This window comes from Sus scrofa, chromosome 3 (assembly GCF_054392235.1).
Source record: "Sus scrofa isolate SSC_HxYL_T2T_F1_AM1 chromosome 3, Sscrofa_HxYL_maternal_Yorkshire_Landrace_v2.0, whole genome shotgun sequence".
In the NCBI taxonomy this organism is placed as follows: Eukaryota; Metazoa; Chordata; class Mammalia; order Artiodactyla; family Suidae; genus Sus; species Sus scrofa.
The window spans coordinates 94,564,999-94,589,857 of NC_139385.1; the positions used below are offsets into that span (position 1 = coordinate 94,564,999).

The window sequence follows — 24,859 nt, forward strand, 5'->3', positions numbered from 1 at the left end:
AAATTACAAGAAACAATGAGCAAAGAAATGTAAGATTTAAAGATTAAGCAAGCAGAAATGCAAAATACAATAATTGAAATAAAAAATTCACTAGAAGGACCCCAAGCAGAATACAGGAGACAGAAGATAACAAATAAATGAGGTGGAAGACAGACTGTTGGAAATAACTTACATAGAAGAGAAAAGAGAAAAAAGATTGAAAAGAAATGAAGACAGTCTAAGAGAACTCTGCAACAATGTTAAACGTACCAACATCCATATTATAGGTATGCCAGAAGGAGAAGAGAAAGGGCCAGAGAAAATATCTGAAGAGATAATAGCCGAAAGCTTTCCTAACATGGAAAAGGAATCATTCGCTCAAACCTAGGAAGAACAGCAAGTATCATATAAAATAAACCAAGGAAGAACACCCCGAGACACATATTAATAAAACTGACCAAAATTAAAGACAAAAATATTGAAAGCAGCTAGGGAAAAGAAACAAATAACATACAAGGGAACTCCAATAAAGTTATTGTTGATTTTTTAACAGAAACTCTGCAGGCCAGAAGGGAGAGGCACAATATACTTAAAGTGATGAAAGGAAAAAAACCTCCAACCAAGATTACACTATTCAGAAAGGCTCTCGTTCAGATTTGAAGGACAAATCAAAAGCTTTACAGACAAGTTAAAGCTAAGAGAATTCATCACCACGAAACCAGCTTTATGACAAATACTAACAGAACTTCTCTAGGTGGAAAAGAAAAGACCTCAACTGGAAACAAAAATATTACAAATGACAAGGCTCACTGGTAAAGGCATGCATATAGTAAAGATAGGAAATCATCCATACATAAATATGCCACCAAAACCAGCAAAGTGAGAAGAGGAGGGTACAAAAACAGGATACTGGAGATGCATTTGCAATTAAGAGATGAACAACTTAAAACAATCTTGAATATATACTGACTCCTATATCAAAACTTTATGATAACTGCAAACCAAAAATCTACAATAGATACACATACAAATAAGAAAAATCAATCCAAACACAAATAGCAGATAGTCATCAAACCACAAGAGAAGAGAACATTAGAGGGATGAAAAAAAACCAACAAAAACAAATGCAAAACAACTAATAAAATGGCAATAATAATATACATAGCAATAATGACCTTAAATGTAAATGGACTAAATGCCCAAACCAAAAGACATAGACTACCTGAATGGATACAAAAACAAGACCCATATACATGCCACGTTCAAGAGAACCATTTCGGTTCTACCGACATATAACAAATTGAAAGTGAGAAGATAGAAGAAAATATTCCATGCAAAGTGAAATCAAAAGAAAGCTGGAATAGCAATACTCCCATTAGACAAAATAGACCTTAAAATAATGAATATTATAGGAGACAAAGATGGACATTACAGAATGATCAAAGGATCAATCCATGAAGAAGATATAACAATTGTAGCTATATATGCAAGCAACATAGGATCACTTCAATATATAAGGCAACTGATAAAACCTTAAAAGGAAAATTGACAATAACACAATAATAGGGGGTATTTAACACCCCCACTTACAGCAACAGACAGATCATCAAGACAGAAAATCAACAAGGGATGGACAACAAGCACATGAAAAAATGGTCAACATCACAGATTATTAGAGAAATGCAAATCAAAATTACCACAAGATACCATCTCACACCAGTCAGAATGGCCATCATTAATAAGTCCACAAATAACAAGTGCTGGAGGGGGAGTGGAGAAAAGTGAACCCTCCTGCACTGTTGGTGGGAAGGTAAGCTGGTACAACCACTATAGAGAACACTATGAAGGTACCTTAGAAATCTATATATACAACTACCATATGACCCAGCAATCCCACTCTTGTGCATATATCTGGACAAAACTTTCCTTGAAAAACACACATACACCTGCATGTTCATTACAGCACTATTCACAATAGCTAAGACATGGAAACACCCCAAGCATCCATCAACAGATGACTGAATTAGGAAGATGTGGTATATATACACAACGGAATACTATTCAGCCATATAAAAGAACAAAATAATGTCACTTGCAGCAACCTGGATGGAACTATAGACTCTCATACTGAGTAAACTAAGTCAGAAAGAGAAAGACAAAGACCATATGATATCACTTATAACTGGAAGCTAATATATGGCACAAATGAACCTTCCCACAGAAAAGAAAATCATGGACTTGGAGAATAGATTTGTGATTGCCAAGAGGGAGGGGGGTGGGAGTGGGGTGGATGGGGTGCTTGGGGTTAACAGATGAAGTCTACTGCCTTTGGAGTGCATTAACAATGAGATCCTGCTATGTAGCACTGGGAACTATGTCTGGTCACTTATGATGGAGCATGATAATGTGAGAAAAAAGAATGTATACATAAATGTATACATGTATACATTACACTGGGTCACCATGCTATACAGTAGAAAATTGACAGAACACTGTAAACCAGATATAATGGAAAAAATAAAAATCACTATACAAAAAAAAATCAACAAGGAAACACAGGACTTGAATGATGCATTAGACTAGATGGACTTAATAGATATTTATAGAACATTCCATCCAAAAGCAGCAGAATACACATTCTTCTCAAGCACACATGGAACATTCTCTAGGATAGATCCCATTCTGGGCCACAAATCAAGCCTCAGTAAATATAAGAAAATTGAAATCATATCAAGCATCTTCCGACCAGAATGCTATACAACTGGAAATCAACAAGAAAAAACCTGCAAAAAACCCCACAAACACATTGAGACTAAACAACATGCTACTAAACAACCAATGGATCACTGAAGTAATCTAAGAGGAAATTAAAAAACACCTACAAGCAAATGACACCAAAGACACAACAATCCAAAACATATGGGATGCAGCAAAAGCAGTTAGAGGGAAGTTTATAGCAAAACAAGTGTATCTCAGATAACAAGAAAAATCTTCACTAAACAACCTAACTTTATACCTAAAGCAACTAGAGAAAGACCATATAAAACCTAAGTTAGCAGAAGGAAAAAAAATATAAAGATCAGAGCAGAAATAAATGAAATAGAAATGAAGCAATTCATAGAAAAGATCAATGAAACTAAAAGCTGGTTCTTTGAAAAGATGAAAAAAAATTGACAAGCCCTTATCCAGACTCATCAAGAAAAAAAGAGAGGACTCTAATCAATAAAATTAGAAATGAAAAAAAAGTTACAAATGGACATCACAGAAATACAAAGGATCATAAGGGACTACTACAAGCAACTATATGCCAATAAAATGGACAACCTAGAACAAATGCACAAATTCTTAGAAAAGCATAATCTTCTAAGACTAAACCAAGATGAAATGGAAAAGATGAATGGACCAATCACAAGTACGAAAATTGAAACTGTGATTAAAAAACTTCCAACAAACAAAAGTCCAGGACAAGATGGCTTCACGGGCAATTTTTTTTCAAAAATTTGAAGAAGAGTTAACACCTATACTTCTGAAACTATTCCAAAAAGTTGCAGAGGAAGGAACACTCCCAAACTCATTCTATGAGTCCACCATCACCCTGACAACCAAAACCAGACCAAAAAAAAAAAAAAAAATTATACGCCAATATCACTGATGAAGACAGATGTAAAAATCCTCAACAAAACACTAGCAATACATTATAAGGAGTGTATACCATGATCAACTGGGATTTATCCCAGGGATGCAAGGACTTTTCAATAGCCACAATTCAACTGGTGTGATACATTACATTAACAAACTGAAGAATAAAAACCATATGATCCTCTTGACAGATGTAGGAAAAGCTTTTGACAAAATCTAATACCCACTTCTGATAAAAACCCTATAGAAAGTGGGCACAGAGGGAAGCTACCTCAACATAATAAAGGCAATATATGATGAACTCACAGCTAATATCATTTTCAATGGTGAAAAGCTGAAAGAATTCCTGCTAAGATCAGGAACAAGGCAAGGATGTCCACTCTCACCACTACTATTCCAAACATTAATTTTGGAAGTCCTAGCCATGTCAGTCAGAGAAGAAAAAAGAAATAAAAGGAATCCAAATTGGAAAGGAAGAAGTAAAACTATCTCTGTTTGCAGATGACATGATATTATACCTAGAAAATCCTAAAGATGCTACCAGAAAATTTTTAGAGCTATCAATGAATTTGATAAAATCGCAGGATACAAAATTAATACACAAAAATTAACTGCACTTTTATATACTAACAATGAAAGATCAGAAAGAGAAATCATGGAAACAATCCCATTTATCATTGCCTCAAAAAGAACCCTAGGAATAAACCTACCTAAAGACACTCAAGACCAGTACTCTGAAAACTATAAGACACTGATGAAAGAAATCAAAGGTGATACAAACAGATGGAAAGATATACCATGCTCTTGTACTGGAAGTCAATATTGTCAAAATAACTATACTACCAAAGGCAATCTACAAATTCAATGCAATCCTTATGAAATTACCAATGGTGTTTTTCACAGAAATATAACAGAATATTCTAAAGTTTGTTTGGAAGCACAAATGACCCAGAATAGACAAAGCCATATTTAGAAAGAAAAATGGAGCTGGAGGAATCAGAGTCCCTGGCTTCATACTATACTACAAAGCTACAGTATTCAAAACAGTATGGTACTGGCACAAAAACAGAAATATAGATCAATGGAACAGGATAGAAAGCCCATAATTAAACCCATGCACCTACAGTCAACTAATCTATGACACAAGAGGCAAGAATACACAATGGAGAAAGGATAGTCCCTTCAATAACCAGTGTTGGGAAAACTGGAGACCTACATGTAAAAAAATGAAATTAGGACACTCCTAATACCATGCACACACACACACACAATACTCAAAATGGATTAGGGACCTAAATATAAGACCAGATACGATAAAACTCTTAAAGGAAAACATCAACTGAACACTCTCTGACATAAACCACAGCAATATCTTCTCAGATATACCTCCTAGAGTAATGAAAATAAAAACAAAAATTTTTTAAATGGGACCTAATTAAACTTAAAAGTTTTTGCGCAGCAAAGAAAACCCTAAACAAAGCAAAAAGGCAACACACAGAATGGGAGAAAATATATGCAAATGAAGTGACTGACAAGTGATTAATCTCCAAATTTATAAACACCTCCTGTAGCTCAATACCAAAAAAACAAACCCCATCAAAAAATGGGCAGAAGATCTAAACAATTATCCACAGAAGACATACAGATGGCCAAAAAAATGCATGAAAAGATGTTCAACATCACTAATTATTAGAGAAATGTAAATCAAAACTACCATGAGGTACACCTTTCACCAGCCAGAATGGCCCTCATCAAAAAGTCTACAAACAATAAATGCTAGAGGGTATGGAGAAAAGGGAACCCTCTTACACTGCTGGCTGGAATGTAAATTGGTGCCGCCACTATGGAAAACAGTATTGGTTTCTGGAGACGCCTAAGAAAACTAAAATAGAATTAACTATTTGATTCAGCAATCCCACTCCTAGGCATCTATCTAGAGAAAACCATGACTCAAAAAGATACCCAATATAACCCAACGTTCACTGCAGCACTATATACAAGAGCCAAGACATGGAAACAACCTAAATGTCCATCAACAGAGGTGTGGAAAAAGATTTGGTATATATATGCCATGGAATATTACTCAGCCATAAAAAGGAATGAAATAATGGCATTTGCAGCAACGTGGATGGAACTAGAAATTATCATGCTAAGTGAAGTTAGTTGGACCGTGAGATACAAACATCATATGCTATCACTCACATATGGAATCTAAAACAAGGATACAATGAACTTATCTGCAGAACAGAAACTGACTCACATACTTTGAAAAACTTATGGTTACCAAAGGAAACAGGTTGTGAGGGGAGGGATGGGCTTGGGGTTTGGGATGGAAGTGTTGTAAAATTAGGTTGTGATGATGGTTGTACAACTATAGTATAAAATTCATTGAGTTTTTTTGTTTTGTTTTGTTTTTTTTGTTTTTTAAATTGAAACCTAGTCACCTAAAGGTAACATGACTTGCCTTAGTATTGTTTATGTGTTACTTACGGAGATGACACTGGGACTGTATTTATAATAATACCATCCATGTATCGTGAAACATAAGAAAGATAAATATCCTAGAGAAATAGAATAATGAATTTCCTGCTTCTTAAGTTGAAGGTTGTAATTTTCATTGCAATTTTGAAATGAAAAATTGGGTTTTTAAAATGTGTATCTTGTGACTAGTGCCATAGGTACTATGTGTCTTTGTCCAAGTTCCTTTGTAAATTTGAGAACCAAGTAAAAAACCTCAAATGTTTAAAAAAATAAAATAAAAAAGAAACACCATTACAAGTCTGCCAGAATGATTTAAATTAAAATGACTGATGATGCTCAAGGCTGACAAGAATATCTATCAACTAAATCTCATACATTGTGATAGGAAAATAATATGGTCCAACCATTGTGAAAACTCTTTGCAGTTTCTTTTGAAGTTAAACATACATGTACCATATGACCTAGCAATCCTACTCTTAGATATTTATCCAAGAGAAATGAAAATATACACCTGCTCAATGGACACAATATCTGTACACAAATATCTGTAGTGGCTTTATCCAAAATCATCAAAACTGGAAACAAATCAAAACCCCATCAACTGGTAAATAAATAAATAAATGAAATACTACTCAGCAATAAAAAGATACAAAGTACTCATACACGGAACAAGGATGAATCTGAAAAGTGTTACACTAAGTTAAAGAAGCCACACTCAAAGAGTTACAATTTGTATGATTTCATTTATGTGGCATTTTTAAAAAGGAAGAACTAGGACAAAATTTGGATTAATGGTTACCTGGGGATGGGAACCAGAATATGACATTGACTACAAAGAATCAACAAGGAACTTTCTAGGAAGACAGATATGTTCTTTACATTGTGATGGTGGTTACATGCCCATACTCTTGACAAAACTCATCAAACTGTACCCTTAAAAAGGGTAAATTTTATAATATATAATTTCTATTTTAATAAACTGACTTTTAAAAAAAGTTCTTGTGTGAGAACATTTTAATTCTTTTCTCAAATCTGGCTATTTCCAGTATCTTAGAACAGGGCCTGATACACAGGAGGCATTCATTAAATTACTATGGAGTTAATAAAGTAAAAGGTGATGCCTTGACCATGACAATAGCATATTTTGTCCATTCTCAAGTTTTCTTTAGAATTGTCCAGCCAGGATCACTCATGCCTGGCATCATTTCTGTAAGCTCACACTTACGCAAGCGATATTTCTGTGAAGCCGACCCATGAGTAATTTCTGAGTAGGTATTAAAACACCCTCAAGTCTACAAGTCTAATATATTAATAAATGTGCTGTTTTCAATAAGACATCTAAATTTGCATGCACGATCCTACTTGTTATGTTCAGTACTCGATTTTTTAATGTTTCTTGGACACTAGCCAGTACGTCTGAGTCCCTAGTTAGTTCATCTATTACTTTCTCACCACAATAGATTTGGTTCTCGGCCAAGAAATGGACTAATATTGCATACAAAACTCTATAATGCATTTCCTGATCTCTGATATTTCCTTTCTGAGTAAGAGGGGGGAACACACACACACACACACACACACACACACACACACACACACACAAATCCTGTCTATACACAATCTAAGTTAGGTAAACATTTTTTATTGCCATTATTAAGATCAGATGCCGTCTATAATCCAAATGTTTGCCTGTCCATTTACATGATCCTCTCACCCTGAGGACTGGAAAGGACAATGAGTTGTAAAATCTGATAATGATCAAAGATGATGCCTCTGTGTGGAAAAAAAAAGTCAGATCGTAGGAGCCCTCATTTCCACAGGAAAAGCACATTTTCTGCATTTGATTTGGCACATTCTCAGTGTCTTAATTTCAATGATTCCAAAATGAGATGCTCTTGAAGATGGGAAAGGTTCTGTGAAGAGGAGACATTTTCCTCCCTCACCTTCGTTTCTCTTAAAACATAAGCACAGAACTAATAAATGCTATTAAAGATACATGTAGAAATGATTCTGATTTGTATCTGATGACTAACTAACCTATTATTGCACTTGTTGGGCAGAGATTAATGGGAAATTCTTAAAGAATAAAGACTCTAACAAGCCTTAGAAATATGTGTGGGCCCAGACTGTACCACGTGATCTCAGAAAGCTGAACCCTGGCTGTTAATATCCTTGACTAATGAACCAAGGCTACAGTCCGTGCTAGCAAAGTGTCAAGAAATAAGTAACCAGAGAGGTGACCTTTTAACATGCCTCTAAATGTAATTTTTAACAGAACAGTGTCAATAAGTTCAAAATCCCATATGCTTTTGATCTGATATGGAAGCGCAATACATCAATATCAGATGGCAAAAGGGAAGGAAGAAGAAAGCTGGAGAGAAAGGATAAAAAAGGATCTAAAAGAATAATCTACAAGTATGACACTAAATACCTTTCCTTTAAGAAGGGAAAAACATAAGAAATCTTGGTTCACTATTTTAATATTATCACCATCATGGATATATAAGTAATAGTAATAATAACAGTTGCAGAATATTACTATTAATATAATAATAGCTGTTATTATTGCTCAGATTTTGGATTGGATGACCTGGCAACCATTGCTCTCCCTCTTTCAGTTCCTAAATTTACCACGACTAGATTTTGTCAGAATGCAGACTAGTTTCCAGTAAATTTGAGATCTATTTCCAGCTCTGGCACTGTGTGACTGCTTACACTGCTTAAGTTCTATAGAACCTCAGTCTTTTCATCTATAAAATGGGGCCACTAATGGGTTCTTTGTTGGATCACTATGAAAATTAAATTGAAAAATTTGTATAAATCTTTTAGCATAAAGCCTGGTAAATGAGAACAGTTTTGAACATTAGCTATTATTGCAGTGACTGTTAATGTTAGCGTTGTTGTTGATATCCATTTAATGCTTATTTCCACCTTCTTCATTAAAGGGCCAAGTGATTAAATATAGTGTCATAATCTTCTTCGTGCTTTTCACAATGCCCAAAACAGCACCTTGGGTGGCTGAGGATGTGAAAAAAAAATGAGTGCGGTACATTTCATGTTTAGGCTTTGGTGATTATGTTTCTTTACAGCATCAAATACATAATTAATATGGTTAAAGATATAAAAAGAAAAAAGAATATGAAAACTATGTACTCTTGGGGAGATTTACTATGGTTTTTTCTTTCATTTTATCTCTTTAATCAGTGATCATGTCATTATTTAGGTGTATTCAAGTTTCAACAAACTTGAGTTTAAGATCATAAACATGATAAAAATGTGTTTAGGATATCTGTCTTAAAAATAGTCAGCCAAAGGAAGGTCATTCCTTTAGTAGCAAAATTTTGCTTTTCCAAATGGCTGATCCTAATTTTTGGAGTATTTTGGATTCCATAGTCTTTAACATTCACCCTACTAACAATTCACAACTCTTTTCTTTCAACTCTACCTGGACCAGGAAATATTGATGCGCGTCCTCCAGTGGAAGAGTTCTTAAGCTAGATCCTCATTCTCAAGGGGCTTATAGGTGGAGGGGCATTATAATACAGTACCGTAAGTACAAAGGCAGAGCAGCTAATTCTTCCTGAAAAGAAACAGAGTAGTGAACAGTGCTTTAGCAGTTTAGATTTGGAGCTGAGTATGAAAGCAGCCATTGATTAATTTATCCAGCATAGCATAAGTGGTCATACGGCACAGTAGTAAAGAGGAGGAACTCAAGAGACCAACTGCTAAGGTGCGTGGGTGAGGTCTGGCCTGTTCCAGCAACAGCAAGAAGGCCGGGCTATCTGGAGTCATGGAGCAAAGAAGGGAAAAGTAGGAGGCTTCTATCAATCACTGGATTTTACTCCGTGTGGATAAGGATCCATTACAGCACTTTTAGGAAAGGCTGTAGAGTAGTGACATGATCTGACATACATTTTAAAAGTTTGCTCTGGCTGGTGTATTGAAAACAGACTGCAGAAGACAAACCTGAAGTGGGAAGACTTGTTAGGCAAATTCTGTCATGATCCAGGACAGAAGTGATGGTGGCTAAGACCAGGATGCAGCAGTGAAGGTGCTGAGTAAAGTTTACATTCTGGACATATTTCGAAGGAAAGCTCACATCATTTCCTGAAGGACTGGATACGGAGTGTTAGATAAAGAGAGGATCCCAGAATGACTCCAAAATTGAATTTGTGAGCGCTGAAAGCAAGAGGCCAATGGAGTCCCACCGCCGGGACAAAGGAAGAAGCCTATGCCCAGACTCCGTGCTGTCAGGCCGGCAGCAGGGTTAGCTGTGCCGTCATTGAGCACAGACACAGGCTGCACGCGGTGGAAAAACTCCTCATGCTTGGGGCCAGGGCCCAGCTGCACATACAGCAGGCCTAGAGCGGCAGCGGCCAGGTCCTGTCCCTCGCCCTTCCTTTTCTCGAGGCACTTTTCCAAGGCATTGGCCAGTGTGAGGTGGCAACAAGTCAAGGAGCTGCCATGGTCAGGCATAGGCTCTCAAGCGCACCCTGCTGAGTCTCGGCACCCTGGTCTCTGAGGCAGTCCGCATACGAACTTCTCCCCTCAAGGTCTTCCGGCTAACGCTGCTCATCCACAGCATTCCCCCAAGGCTTTCCTCTGCTGCGGTGCTCTAAAGGCCAGTGCATTCACGGGCGGTGCTGCACTGCTGCTCTCTTTGGAACCAGAGTCAGCTCGGGAACCCCGCGGGTTCTGGGCTTCCGCACCGCTGGGCGCCTGAGTCTGGCGCGGGGCACGCTGGGAAGGGCGTGGGACGGAGCGCGGGGTCAGGGGGCGAGGGCTCCGGAACAACCAATCACCGGCCAGTTCCCTGAGCTGAGACTTGGGCAGACGCGAGCGACGCACCGCTCGGGGTCTTCGCGAGGTGTTTCGCCCTGCCGAGACCTGACCAAGAGTGGTGAACGATTAAGACTGGAGTGTGGCTGAAGCAAGATGATGTAAGGGAAAAACACTCTTTTGTCTCTCCTGTACCATCACACACCTTGACTGTAGTGCCTCACTTCTGATACCAGTTGTATGACCTCTCTCTCTCTCTCTCTCTCACACACACACACACACACACACACACACACACACACACACACACATTTCGGAAGCCAATTGCAAATCCAGATTATCACCTATCCTTCTAAGTGGCTGTAGATTGCAGGTTCCCACACCTTTTTCCTGGAGTTCAATTAACCGGCTAGAGTGGCTGACAGAACTCAGGAAAACTATTTTTTAGTTTACTGGTTTGTCATAAAATGCTGTGATTCAGGAATAGGAAGATGGAAGAAGTGCATAAGGCAAGTGTGAGGAAAGGAGGGTGGAGCTTTCAGGCCCTCTCCAAGCAAGCCACTCTCCAAGCATCTCCAGGTTCACCAACCTGGAAGCTCTCTGAACCCCTACCTTCAGGGGTGGGGCTGAAAGTTCCAACCCTCAAACCATGTGGTCGGCCCCTCTGGCAGCTGACCTCCATTTAGGTTTTTTCAAACGTTAGTGTATTAACACAAACTCAGGTGTGGTTTAAAAGGTTTTGTTATGAATATCAAAAGATACCTTTATCAGTCATGTTACTTAAGGAATTACAAGGATCTTAGGAGCTCTGTGCCAGAAATGGAACAAAGACTAAATATATATCTATACATACATATAGTATCTTTTTATACATTATCTATATATCACAATATCACAGATGGAGAAAGAGCCGGATATGAGCCCAGAGAAGCAGAATTGAGCCGTATGCATATCATAATATACCCTCCATGCAGAGCTCAGCTACTTGGGCTTAATTCTACAGGCAGTGGGAAGTTGCTGAAGGTTTACACACAGGAGATAACCTGATTGTACTTACTGGTAGGCCAATGCCTTCTACCAGGATGGGATTTGAGGACAGCAGAGTGGTGGGAAGCTGCTGCAATGGAGGACTGAGTGCTCTTCATAGCTGAACTAAAGTAGGGGCAGCCAGGAAGCAAGACTATAGAGTATGAGAAAGGTTTTTCTAACATGACATTGATATACTCAGTAATATATTGGTTTGTAGGCTTGGAGAAAGGAAAACAAAATAAGGAACATGAGATAAAAAGGAGATTTAGGACATTAGAAAGCCCAACTATCTTAATTTTCCTGCTTTATTTTCCTTTTTTTGTTTTCCCCCATCTGATTCTTCTTCCTATTTTAGAAGTCTTGGAGTTTGAGGGATCACTCCTGATTCTTGGATTTTAGAGAAATCCTTCACCAAGCATGAAGAAGGTAAGATAACCTGTCTCCCAAAGAGGAATGAAAAAGGTCTTTCCATTTGGAATGTTTAACACATGGCCTAATTGTTAGGAGGTGAAGAAAGGGAGAATAGGAAAAAAAAAAAAATAAGGAAACAAAACACTCTCCAGAGCTTCCTGAGAAGTGAGAGAAGAATTCTCAGTCTTCCACCAGAGGCCAAGACTTTTATCTCTTTTTGCTGAGTCCCCCTACTGCAGAATTTGCAGTCCAGAGTTTAACCTGTGACCATTCCAGATGGGTTTGTCTAGCCTGAGGCAGAAGGCAGTCCTGCTAGACACACTGAAACAAATTTTTAAAATCATAAGAGAGAAACTGGATTTGAGGGAGTCCGACAAGTCCTGGAGCTCCTGTGAATGAATGTTCTTAAATCTGGAAGCAGAGGAAGGGGGAGGAAAAAAAAGAGGGTTGGGGTAATTCCTTACTTTCCTTACCAAACCAGTAAATAGTTACAGAAAAGACTCAGCTACTTCTCATTCTTTTTAAAGTGTGAGTGATTAAGAGTTAATAAAATTAAGGACTACTTATCTTCAGTGCTACATTTTAATTTAAGTGAAGAAATTCTTAATAACAGGGGGTCTGTCAAGGCCCAAAGGAAACTCCCTTTTAGAGTAGAGTTTCAAGACTGTGAGCTATTTTATATGTATACTCTCAAAGAACATTTTGCAAGTAGACTAAGCAGTCTACATCATCTTTATCATCTTCCATTATCATAATCAATAATCACTGAGTTGTACGATTTTGAAGCTGTATGTTGCCTGTTTTGCAAGTAAGACTCACTATTATTGTGCCTATATTACTGATGAAGGAACTGAGTTTTAGAGTTTATGGTAAACAATGGGAGACCAGCATTTATTGAGAAGTACCAGCCACCAGGGAGTGAGCCAGAAATTTTCAAACCTCTAAGACTGATTTTATTTTGCCCATCTTACGCTAATGCTCAAGGGACTCAGTGACTTGCACAAAGTCATTCTGTTTGTAATGTAAATGCCCTAATTTTCCTTAATTTTAAGCAAATACAGTTTCTCCCAAGGTATATGGAGTGTGGAAGGCCCTTCCCAATAGATTTCATTGCTTTTCTTCCCTATGAGTTTAGAGAGGGAGTGAAAACTAGGTAAGTCTTTATCTATCCTTTTGACCTAAATTAATCATTGAAGTCTCATCACTTTTGTCAGCAAATGATCTAAAGATGGATATATGACTGATTCACTTCTGGCCTACAAGATATAGTTGGGAGCCTGCTGGGGAGGATGATACTCCTAGAATAAAAACACAAAGCTTCAAAGGGATGAGACCTTTGCCAGTCTTCTGTCTGGAAAGCAGAGGTAAGGCTTCGAGCTGCAGAAGCCATCTTATGGTTATAAAATAACAACCATAAGACACAAGTCCCAACACCAATAGACAGAAGATGACAGAGCATAAAGAGATACAATGCCTGTGCCCATTATGACAGTGTTGAGTCACTGCACTGAACTTGGACTACCTAAATCTGTTGCTAGGTTTTCTTTGCTAGCTTGCTTGTTTGCAGCGGAATACATTCCTAGCTGAGGCACAGGGCTCTTGGTCTTGCCTGTGGCTGTGGAACAGAGCAAAGGTTGTGTCCACCAAATGCAACTCATCACCTAGGATTTACTTGTACCAATCAATAATTTCCAGCCTTTTCTCTCAGAGTATTTCCTTGTTCTTGTTTAGAGTAATAGCTGAAAAGCAGTGGTGAAAAGCCACACCACTGGTGATACCTAATTGACAGTGCATTCAAGAGAAAAGGGAAACAAAAGTAAGCTGCCACCAGGAATTTCTGGCCAGATACTATGTACACAATGTTTAGATTAGATTGCTTCAACATTATGACAAAAACAATTAAACATGCTTTACCTTTAGCTGATTATGTACCCTGTACCTCATGCCATACTTAGCATTTTATATTCATTATCTGATTTGAATATCACTTAGGGTGATTATTATATCACTGTTTTAAAAGTAAAGAAATAAGGCTTAGAAAGAATAGCTGGTTCAGTCATAGATGTCCCATTTGAAGGTGACACAGTCATGATTTGAATACAGGTCTTTCTTACCATGAGGGTATCTGGTGTCTTTAAAACCAATCAGTTGAATGAAATGACTGTCAAACCAGTGGTTGGAAGTCTCATTTATTTACAGATTACCTGAATAAACTGTAAACACTGTTGAAAACCAAGTTCATCAATTTTTTTTTTATTACAGTGGTTGATTCTCACTGGGTTGTCACACTTGAGGCTTTAGTAAGTGTTTCACTGCTGAAGCAAACTCTTACCCCCTCGATTTGGCTCAATTACTGCAAAAAAATTAGCTCGCTGAAAGAAAACATTTTCCTGTCCAAGAGCACAGTGCTTAGTTGTCTCACTGACATATCTTCCACATACACCTAAACATGTGGATAGCAACAGAAGTCTCAGTGCAATGTGTTGTCACTTGGTTGTCATTCCAAAAGCATCATAGGATTGTTAACCCTTGCTGTTAATGCTTTCAAGAAAAAATACACAACACACTTGAAAAATTACCTTGTGGGATGTTATATTTGTCAGATAATTGAGAATACCAGTAAAGGAATAAAAATATTTATGATATGTATTTGACTTTGAATTTGTATTTGAAAGTGTACAGATAAAAATATCACCAGTGAATGTTTTGGAAATAAAGGATTTCATCATTGCTATTTTTTTGCTACATGTGCTTAAGACTAAGCATTTTCTCCAGTGGAAATATTTTATAGTCTCTCTTTCCTTGTTACATTAATGTTTGATTATATATCCATCTGAGTGAGGTGGTAGAAGTTGGAAGCATGCTTATACACATAACTCAAAAGTGGTTTATTTATTGATTTTAGTACATAAGCATTTGCTAAATAACTCCCTCCTGCCCAAACAAGGCAATGCAATAGTTACTAAAAATCCTGGTCTCACATTCACAACTGCCTATTGAATATATTCCACACACTGTTCTTTTAACATGTTGCAAACTCAGCTATATTTCATTTCTAATTCCTAACTCCAAATCTCTTAGTTCCAGCCATGGTTAATCTTAACAGCTTTCACCATGTCACTCAATTAAAAAAATTCTCATAATTATCTTTCATACCTTGTTTGTTATCTATTATATCAAGACCCTAGTTTGTGGATATACATATGACCTTGTATAAATTTTTCAAAATTCCACCCTGCCACCCTTGACTATTACCTTTAGAGGTAATGTGACACTGAAGTTAAAAGTTTATAGTCTGAATATAAATGTGGCTTCAAAGTCTGCCTGACCCTGCACCTTAATATCTGTGTGATCGTCAGAAAATGATAACCTCACTGAGCTTATGTCCTCATCTGTAGAACAGGGATAACAATGTAATCTACTTTGTAGGGTTGTTGTGTTAGATGGTGCTTGGCACATGGTAATGTTCCCACACACATGATATTATTTGCAGCAGTAGCAGGAGGAGGGTAAGTGATGTATCAGTTTGGATAAATGAAAATTTGTTATCTCTTACAATAGGAAGAACAAGGATTAATTAACTCAGCAGTTCAACAGTGTCATAAAAAGCCCATATTCTTTCTTTTTGCTCTCCCACATGAACAGATTTTTTTCAACCTCACATCTGAGCATGAAAATATCCAGTAGAAGGAGCTGTCCAGCCCAGTACCTCTTTATAAAAGGAAAGGAACATCGAGTACCTAATGCTCTCAGCTCCACAAACACACCAGCAACTTCCATAATTCCAAGTCTTGTATTTGCTTCTCCCTTAACTTAGAATACTGCCCTCTCTATTCCTCTCCAGCTGGTTAAATCTTATTTGTTCTTCATCATACTTCTTACTATTATCTCTGTTCTGAAGCCACAGATTGAATTTTTCCCTCATTCCTTTGTAGAGCATCCAGGTGTCACAGTATCCCCAAAAAAGAGACTGAAGAATGCTCTCCTAGAGAAAATGAACTCAGAGAAAAGCAGCTATCATTGTAAGCTTTTATTATATGACTTAAGATATGCTCATATGTTAAATATTATTATACATAGCTGATTATATTAATTTAATGTAAAATATTAAATATTTATTGAATGTAAATTCATATAAAGTGAGTATCAAATTAAATATTACATATGAGAATAAACCACCTACCTAATAAAGTTGTTATAAGGACTACATAAATTAACAGGTCCAAAGAATACAACTTAATGCTGAGAGAAAGAAAATTGGTAAATGTCATTTACCTTGACATCACTTTACAACCCCTACCTTCACTTGTGGATTATGAGACAAACATTTATTATTTACTATATGCCAGGCACTGCTAAGATCCCATGAACATGTAAAGCAGAACTGCAGTCCCGTGGAAGAGGTGGTGTAAGCTGGAATCAGTAGTCTGCTCCCCAAGGGTTGAGTCTATGCAACTATAGATGATTAAATTGCTGCATATATGTGACAGGAAAGAATAGCTTACATATACTTTTCTAGTTTTTACCATACTTAATTCGCTAACATGAGGTTAGTGCAGTGCTTGCTAGTGGATGTCGGTGATCTAAAGACACATGGGGCTCACTGTTGGATATAGTTTCCATTTTTATTAATGACTATAGATTTAAGGCTTTAGTGGTTACTAATTTCTTGAGGCCATATTAATTTATGAAGATAAATCTATCTATATATCTATATATATATATCGGTTACTAGACCACAGAAATATTTATCTTCAAATGTAAATCTGTTAAAATCTTGACACTCTCTAAATAAGTAAAGAGCCCCTGAATGGATAATTTGGTAACTTTAATAGAGTTTATTGAGCTTTTTAAAGACAGTTCTTATTTTTTAATACTATTTGATGATTAATGACACATTGATTAAGAATTAACAGCTATCTTGTTTATACAATTCATTCAAAGGGCTGTTAAGCCCCAAGCTATGACTTAAAAAATTATCTAGGCTCAGTTTAGCATTCATTACACTAAACATCTCAGCCAATGGCGGTCCAGAAAAGTAAATACCACTTCATCAACAAAACACAGAAATGCTAATTGACAGCTGGCAGGGTCCAATCAGATATCTCTACAGAAGAGTAACTGGCTACTTTTGTAGCATCTGTTACATTTTGCTAATAGACCCTGCTTCTTTTATTTGCTCCTCTGGAAAAGACAGCAGAAGAAGGTATAGTATATGAACCTGCAAAATAAAAGTAAATGCCCAGTGTGTGTGTATGTGGTCTTAGCTTGTGGGAAACAAAGGCCATGGTTATTTTTGATATTTATACTGAAAACTTTGAGGGAGAGGTATGAAATTTAATCAAGTATATAGGTCTAAATTTGGATGCCAGGTATTCAGATTTTAACAAATACAGCTAAAGTGGAGGACAGACGAATCAGAATAATTTGTCTGGAAGTAGTCACTACAAAATCCAGGCTATATTATTTTGCATTCATATATGAAGCTTTTTAGGAATTTAGTAATCTCACCCAAATATTCTTTTTTTTTTTTTTTTTGGAAAGGCCAAAATATTCTTTATTTCTTTTCTATCCTTTAGTCTCTGATCAGTTCAGCTGATCATTAGAAATGCTTACATAGTGGAAAGCACAAGGGAGGAAAATATTTTTTTAGATTTGGGATTTCCTTTGTTCCACACCCATCCAGTTTCTATAGTTAGTCACAACCTTTCCATCCTCTCCCACCCCCTCCCCTACCCCCGCACACACAGAAAAAGTAGCAAAGGAGAGAGAACCGAATAAAGAACTAGACTGAGAGGGGAAAAGACCAGTCATTTAATATGTTTGCCTACATGGCATTCTACCTTTGAACCTTCCAAATGCAACTTCATACATTGTCTTTTGACATTATGCAGTTTGGAATCCTGAAAGCTCTCAGTTTAGACAACTAAATTATTGCTTGTCAATTTAGCTTGGGATGAAAGACAGGTGTTTTGTTTCACAGTAAAACTCCATTTAGAGCTTACACTGGCTCTAAATCCAATCCCAGCTGCTTGTTGTGGGCTGGCATTGAAGTGTATCACAGTAGGAATTATCAGTCGGGGCCCCAACAGTCAATCCACACAAGATCCTTCACCTTGGTTCCTCTGGATGGGCACGCCTAATGCTGTTTAAAAGCAATTGAGATAAAGACTCCTTTGAGCTCCAAGGGTTAGAGCTCTTGCTGATATTCCACTACCGCTTTGCCTCTCAACAAAAAACTAAGCTGAGCAAAGTTGAAAATCCCTATTGCTCTTCTTAGAAACCAATGGAATATTTTGTGGTTTTTTAGTAAATATTTGTTAGGACAGTGTTTTAATTTATTAAACAGTTTTCTATTTTCATATTTCCATTTCACTGAAATGATGTAGTGGATCTTAACATGGAATTTTCCATGTGTATATAGGCATTTGTTACTCTGATTTGAGGAGCGTAATATAAAACGCCCAGTAAAATGTCTAAAATTATCTCATTACAAGTTGAAAAATAAAGCCTTTCTGTGTTTCTAGTATCATCTATTCTAATCTACACAGTGATGAAAACCAGTTACTCATATCTATTACCAGGGTATAAGAGAACTCTCAGCAAGTCTAAGGAGACCAAGCCATAGTTCTAGAAAAGTTTCACATTGTTTGCCTTCTACTAGTGGAAAGTGACTAGTGGAGCTGTCATTTAACATGAGTGGGACTAGTGTCTACATAGATCTGATATTACTTACTGTTAATAAGTAATTTAGTGTATCTTTAAAGTAATGAATGTTTTAAGGTGGAAGAAGCCTTAGTTCAATATCTATCCCAACTCTACCACCACCATTTTAAAGATGATTGGTTAAGTAACTTGACTAAGAGCAAAGACTGAAGTAGGTCATGGCAAAGACAGGATTAGATCCAGATATTCTGATTAAAAAACAAGTTCTCATTCCACCATATTGTTTTGAATTGAATTTTTTGCAAATTATGCTTAGATCTTTTTATGATCAAGTCTTGGAATGTATTTATGGGAATGTATTTCAGGTAAGGTTTAATTTAGAGAATATTATAACTACATATTTATCATAGTTATTGTATAGACTCAGTTCAACTTTGAATGTAGTATTCTGTTTTTCCTGAAAATGCTTAGATTAGAATGGAAGTCAGTGAAAAAGTTCCACATGAGCTTCAATAAATTAATACATCTCTTTCATGGGTTTGTAAAATATCTCAAGGATAAAAGCACTATATGGGAGTTCTCTGGTGGCATAGTACGTTAAAGGTCTGATGTTGTCACTGCTATGGTACAGGTTCAATCCCTGGCCCAGGCACTTTGGTATGCTTCAGGTGAGGCCAAAAAAGGGAAAAGCCAAGCACTATCTTATCTATTATCAGTCTTTCAGGACCTAACATAATGCCTTGTCCATAAAAAGGCCCTATTGGATATCTGTTGAATTTCTAATTTAATGTGTTTGGTTCAGGTTCCTAATCTTGTATTATCTGTAATTGATTTGACTAGCTCTAAACTGTATTAATTTCTCTGGACTAAATTGGCTATTAACCAACTAAACTATTATTAGTCCCTCTTGGCCTTAATGTTCAGCTAGAAGTATGGTGATCAGAGAGGAGCATGACCTAACCAAATCTCTTTGAATTGGCTACACGATGTATATTGAGGGGAATATAATCAAGAAGAACAGTTAGGTTTTCTTGAACTCTCAAAATTTCCTGTATTAAAAAAGACAAAAATGTCTGACTTGTAGTCTTTTTTTTTTTTTGGTCTTTTTGCCATTTCTTGGGCCGCTCCTGCGGCATATGGAGGTTCCCGGGCTAGGGGTCGAATCGGAGCTGTAGCTGCCAGCCTACGCCAGGGTCACAGCAACGCAGGATCCGAGCCGCGTCTTCGACCTACACCACAGCTCACGGCAACGCCGGAACCTTGACCCACTGAGCAAGGCCAGGGATCGAACCCGCAACCTCATGGTTCCTAGTCGGATTCGTTAACCACTGCGCCACAAAGGGAACTCCTGACTTGTAGTCTTTAAAATAAATGGCCAAGTATGTTTTTCATGTGTCAAGTGGAAATACCAATACCAGACTGTTGTGAAAAATCAACTGAGATTAGAAATGATGGTACTGGAGTTCCCGTCGTGGCGCAGTGGTTAACGAATCCGACTAGGAACCATGAGGTTGCGGGTTCAGTCCCTGCCCTTGCTCAGTGGGTTCACGATCCAGCGTTGCCGTGAGCTGTGGTGTAGGTTGCAGATGCAGCTCGGATCCCGCGTTGCTGTGGCTCTGGCATAGGCTGGTGGCTACAGCTCCGATTCAACCCCTAGCCTGGGAACCTCCATATGCCGCGGGAGCAGCCCAAGAAATAGCAACAACAACAACAACAACAACAAAGGACAAAGGCAAAAGACAAAAAAAAAAAAAAAAAAAAAAAAAAAAAAAAAGAAATGATGGTACTTTAAAAAAATGTCAAGGAGTTCCCATCGTGGCTCAGTGGTTAACGAATCCGACTAGGAACCATGAGGTTGCGGGTTCGATCCCTGGCCTCGCTCAGTGGGTTAAGGATCTGGTGTTGCTGTGAGCTGTGGTGTAGGTCCAAGACGTGGGTCAGATCCCATGGTGCTGTGGCTCTGGCGTAGGCCAGCGGTACAGCTCTGATTCGACCCCTAGCCTGGGAACCTCCATACGCCGCAGAAGCGGCCCTAAAACTACAGAAAAATAAGAAAATGTCAAAAGCGCTAGGTCAACATAATGACATTGGGAGTAGTAATATAACTATAACAAAGTAGTAACCCTGAAGTTTACTGCATTTTCAGGGGTTAAAGTAAGACTCTTGGGTCAATTCTTAAACAGAATTTTTCAGGTTCTAGGGCCAGTGACTCAAGACATAAAGCATGCAGTAATTGACAACCAAGGGTATCCCTACTGGCCTTTCGTTCTTACTCTGTCTATAAAAACAAACTTCATTCAAATGCAAGGTTGACAATGAAATGGAAGTTTCATCACATTGCCCTATTGTTGACCTCTAAGCTGACCTATAGATCCCTCCTCAGTCAAAATGTTAGAGGATTCACTGAATGCAGTTTTAAGCTGGTTTCAGCTGAGTTTTCTGAAGAGAAAGCCAGAGTATTGTATTTTCAGTGATTGTTGTTTTAATTCTGTGATTGAGGGCTCCTCTGGCATGATTAACATTGATGATTTCATCAATTTATCAGTCTACTGCCAAAATTTGTTTCATGTTTCATTTTCCAGGTGTCTCTAAATGCTTAGGAACAGGCTATCTACTTCTGATTGCAATGCAAAATATTCAAAGTATTGGGTCTGTTCTGCAAATGACCTCTAAGCCAATTTTAAAATGTATCTGGATAAAAACTAAGTGAAGAGGTTAGAACTAGAATTCAAATAAAGGTTGTGATATGGATGAATTTTTAGCCTGAGCTTTCTGGGGTTTTTTGGAGGACAAATCAATTAACTGTTCAAGGAATTAGCTCTTGGAAGGAATCAGCCAATCAGGTCTAAAAGTTGCATAGTGCGTTGTTAACAACATTGTTGTTTATAGTTTTTTTAAATCAAATAGTTTCTTTGGCTTTTTTTTTGAAAATCACACAAGAATAATGTAAAACAGTTTATTAAGCAGTTCAGTCAAAATTATCCCATGGAATTATATACATCAATTGACTCCTGGCTTTTTTACTATAAACATTTAAGTACCCATAGTTTTTTAGGTCCCTGAAACCACATACACCAAATAGTATTTAAAAGATTGAGTAAAGTTTACATACATTTGTACTGCTATTTTTCTGTTTATAAATGCAGCTTAAAGTTAATATAAAATGTATGATTTCATTATATATTTTCTAACGTATAACTGTTACGCAGAAGGGCCTGTGGCTTTTTTTAGCATTAAAGATACTGTTTTTGTTTAAAAATATTGTAAACAATAGCTTAAATTAAATGACGATATTTTTTCAGTCTTTAGTCATTATACCGTAAAGTAGGTACATGTCTGACTTCCTTCCGCAAGAAACTGTCTCCACCAAATAGTCACTTTGAAGACTTTCTAAACATAAACATAATTCTTTTCCTCTTTGACCTATAAGCCTTGACACATCTGAATTACCTCTTAATTATCTTTAGGAACTGTAGAGATTCATTAGGTATCCTGATCATGATTCTGGGATCATGTGGCACTTATGTTTGAATGGAAGATTCTATTAACTTAATGGTTGCTAAATTAATCAAAACAATGTTTTTATAATATAAAAATACACCCTTAAACTATTGCATTCACCAGTTCCCAGAACATGAAGTCCAAATTCATTCAAATAATATATAAAGTCCTTCACAATTTGGTCTCAATCTATCAGCACCTTATATACTAGAGTGGCTCTTGGTAAACTTTGTCCGCAAAGAGCGAGATAGTAAATATTTTAGCCTGTGTGGGTCATACAGACTCATGGCTACCATCTCCTGGGTGGAGTGAAGGCAACCGTGGTCAACATTAAATGAATGTCTTGCTGTGTTCCAGTAAAACTCCATTCATAGAAACTGAAATCTGGGAGTTCCCGTCATGGCACAGTGGTTAACGAATCTGAATAGGAACCATGAGATTGCGGGATCCATCCTTGGCCTTGCTCAGTGGGGTAAGGATCTGGCGTTGCCATGAGCTGTGGTGTAGGTTGCAGACTTGGCTCGGATCCAGCGTTGCTGTGGCTGAGGCGTAGGTCGGCGGCTACAGCTCCGATTCGACCCCTAGCCTGGGAACCTCCATGTGCCGCAGGAGTGGCCCTAGAATAGGCAAAAAGACAAAAAAAAAAAAAAAAAAAAGAAAGAAAGAAAGAAAGAAAGAAACTGAAATCTGAATTTCACATAATTTTCACATGATACAAAATAGTCTTCTTTTTTATTTTTTTCAAGCATTTAAAAATTTTAAAAGCATACTTACCTTGTGACCTGTACAAATATATGGTGATCAGGATTTGGCTGGTGGACTGTAGTTTGCTGACCCTTACACCAGAACCTTGGTGGAGTTTGTACCTTTTTTGAACGTGACTTGAATTTCTGTGCTTCTATACCGCTTATGTAGTTTCTATATCCTATTTTTTTTCTTTTCTTCGCCTAACTAAACATTATTTTTTGTGAAACTGAGCTCAAATGACACTATCTCTGAGAAACCTTCCATGATTATAACTCACCCTTCCATTCCAAATCAAATTCTTATTCTACTGGCTGCCAATAGTACTTTACACCTTCCTGATATAGAAATCATGCAAAAAAACTGAGAAAGCATTTGCTGAGTATTTCTTGAATAAGTCAATTAATGAGTAAATCAATGATGGAGGCACAAATTAATAACTTGTACCAAAATTGTTTACTGAGTTGTTTCCATAGCCTGAACGTTAGCTCCACATGGGCAGCTAGTTGTATTCATCTTTCTGTCCCCAAGGCCTGAAAAGTGTTTGGCATGTGGTCATATATTTGTTGAATTAATGTTTTGAGGGAATATCTCAGAGAGACACCTATGGAGAATGGAGTTTATTCTTTATGGATATTCTTACGTTTCTGGGTTGAAATAGTTCTATCTGATTTTCTGCAAAACTGCCTTACCTAGACACCTAAAGCTAAGGGAGAAGTTACAAACATCCACTTTCCTGTCACTACTTGTAGACACATGCTTGTTTATGTTTGGCTAATTAAAATTAATCACCCTAGTTCTCCCTTCCCTTCAAGGGCATTGCTTCCCATTAACTTCAATGAAGCTTGTTTGACTTCAATGGAAGTTTTTACCTGCATAGGGACAGTGAGGAATCAGGACAAATATCTTTAAGGCTGTCATTTGTCACCATGAACAAAAGAAATAGAGATCCTTAGGCATGAGGCGACGTAGCACATTTCACGTGCCTCTCTTAATTCTATCTTTGCTGACAACCCGTGACTGCCACATAAAAGGAAGCATCAGAATTATAATTGAATGCTTCTGAAATATCAGAGACAGAACCTCTGAAAAGGAGGTTCACAAACTTATTCTTTGGCAAGGTTAGTGATTTGAGTACCTACAAACGGCCAGAACACTGTTGACAGCATTTCCAATGCAGAGCATATGCATTCACTTTGAGCCGGTGTTGAATAAGAAAGCCTGGTAGCTTAACTTTCTTCTACCAGCACAGGATTCTTTGACAACCCTCCACTATTCAGAACACTCCTGAGAAACAGAAAGTCAAAGAGGAAAAGAGGCATCTGAGCAACCACAGGGATATCATAGTATCCCTGCTCTACAACGTGGGCATTTTCTTCTTTGTATATTTATTTCATGCAGAGTATGGCAAAATAGGGGCTCCAGTGAGGTGCAAAATTCCACAGTTTTTAAGATTCTCTGGGTGTCAAAGAGTCAAGCTTATTGTTTCTAAAGACCACTAAGTTACTTAAGTGTCATAGGAACAGCATGGCATTCCTCCAGAGATGACTGTTCAAGAGTCCCTACCTTAATTATACCATATAGCAACTGCTTCAACTGTATTTTTATAACTTCGATTATATTTTTATAA

The 24,859-nt window shown here is 37.4% G+C and overlaps 1 protein-coding gene and 1 long non-coding RNA gene across 4 annotated transcripts in view; one reads left to right on the forward strand and one right to left on the reverse strand.

Moving 5' to 3' along the window:
• Positions 1–6,390: 6,390 nt before the first annotated feature.
• LOC146404781 (uncharacterized) lies at positions 6,391–10,826 on the reverse strand. Its single transcript, XR_014841897.1, has 2 exons — positions 10,066–10,826; positions 6,391–9,679 (listed from the first exon to the last, which is right to left on the reverse strand). It is a non-coding gene; the product is annotated as an uncharacterized LOC146404781 (long non-coding RNA).
• Positions 10,827–10,919: 93 nt separating this feature from the next.
• Positions 10,920–24,859, forward strand: part of LOC110260011 (uncharacterized) — an 87,045-nt gene continuing 73,105 nt past the window's right edge. For 2 of the 3 annotated variants that reach the window (XR_014841895.1, XR_002342711.2), the window contains exons 1-3: positions 10,920–11,039; positions 12,263–12,333; positions 16,254–16,340. Coding sequence is in view for 1 of the 3 variants with exons in the window: in XM_085019193.1 (XP_084875319.1) it covers positions 13,646–13,682; positions 16,254–16,340 (124 nt within the window). In the remaining 2 variants the exon portion in view is untranslated. Of the gene's footprint in view, positions 11,040–12,262; positions 12,334–13,532; positions 13,683–16,253; positions 16,341–24,859 lie in introns of all 3 variants that reach the window. The other variant, XM_085019193.1, reaches the window with a different exon arrangement.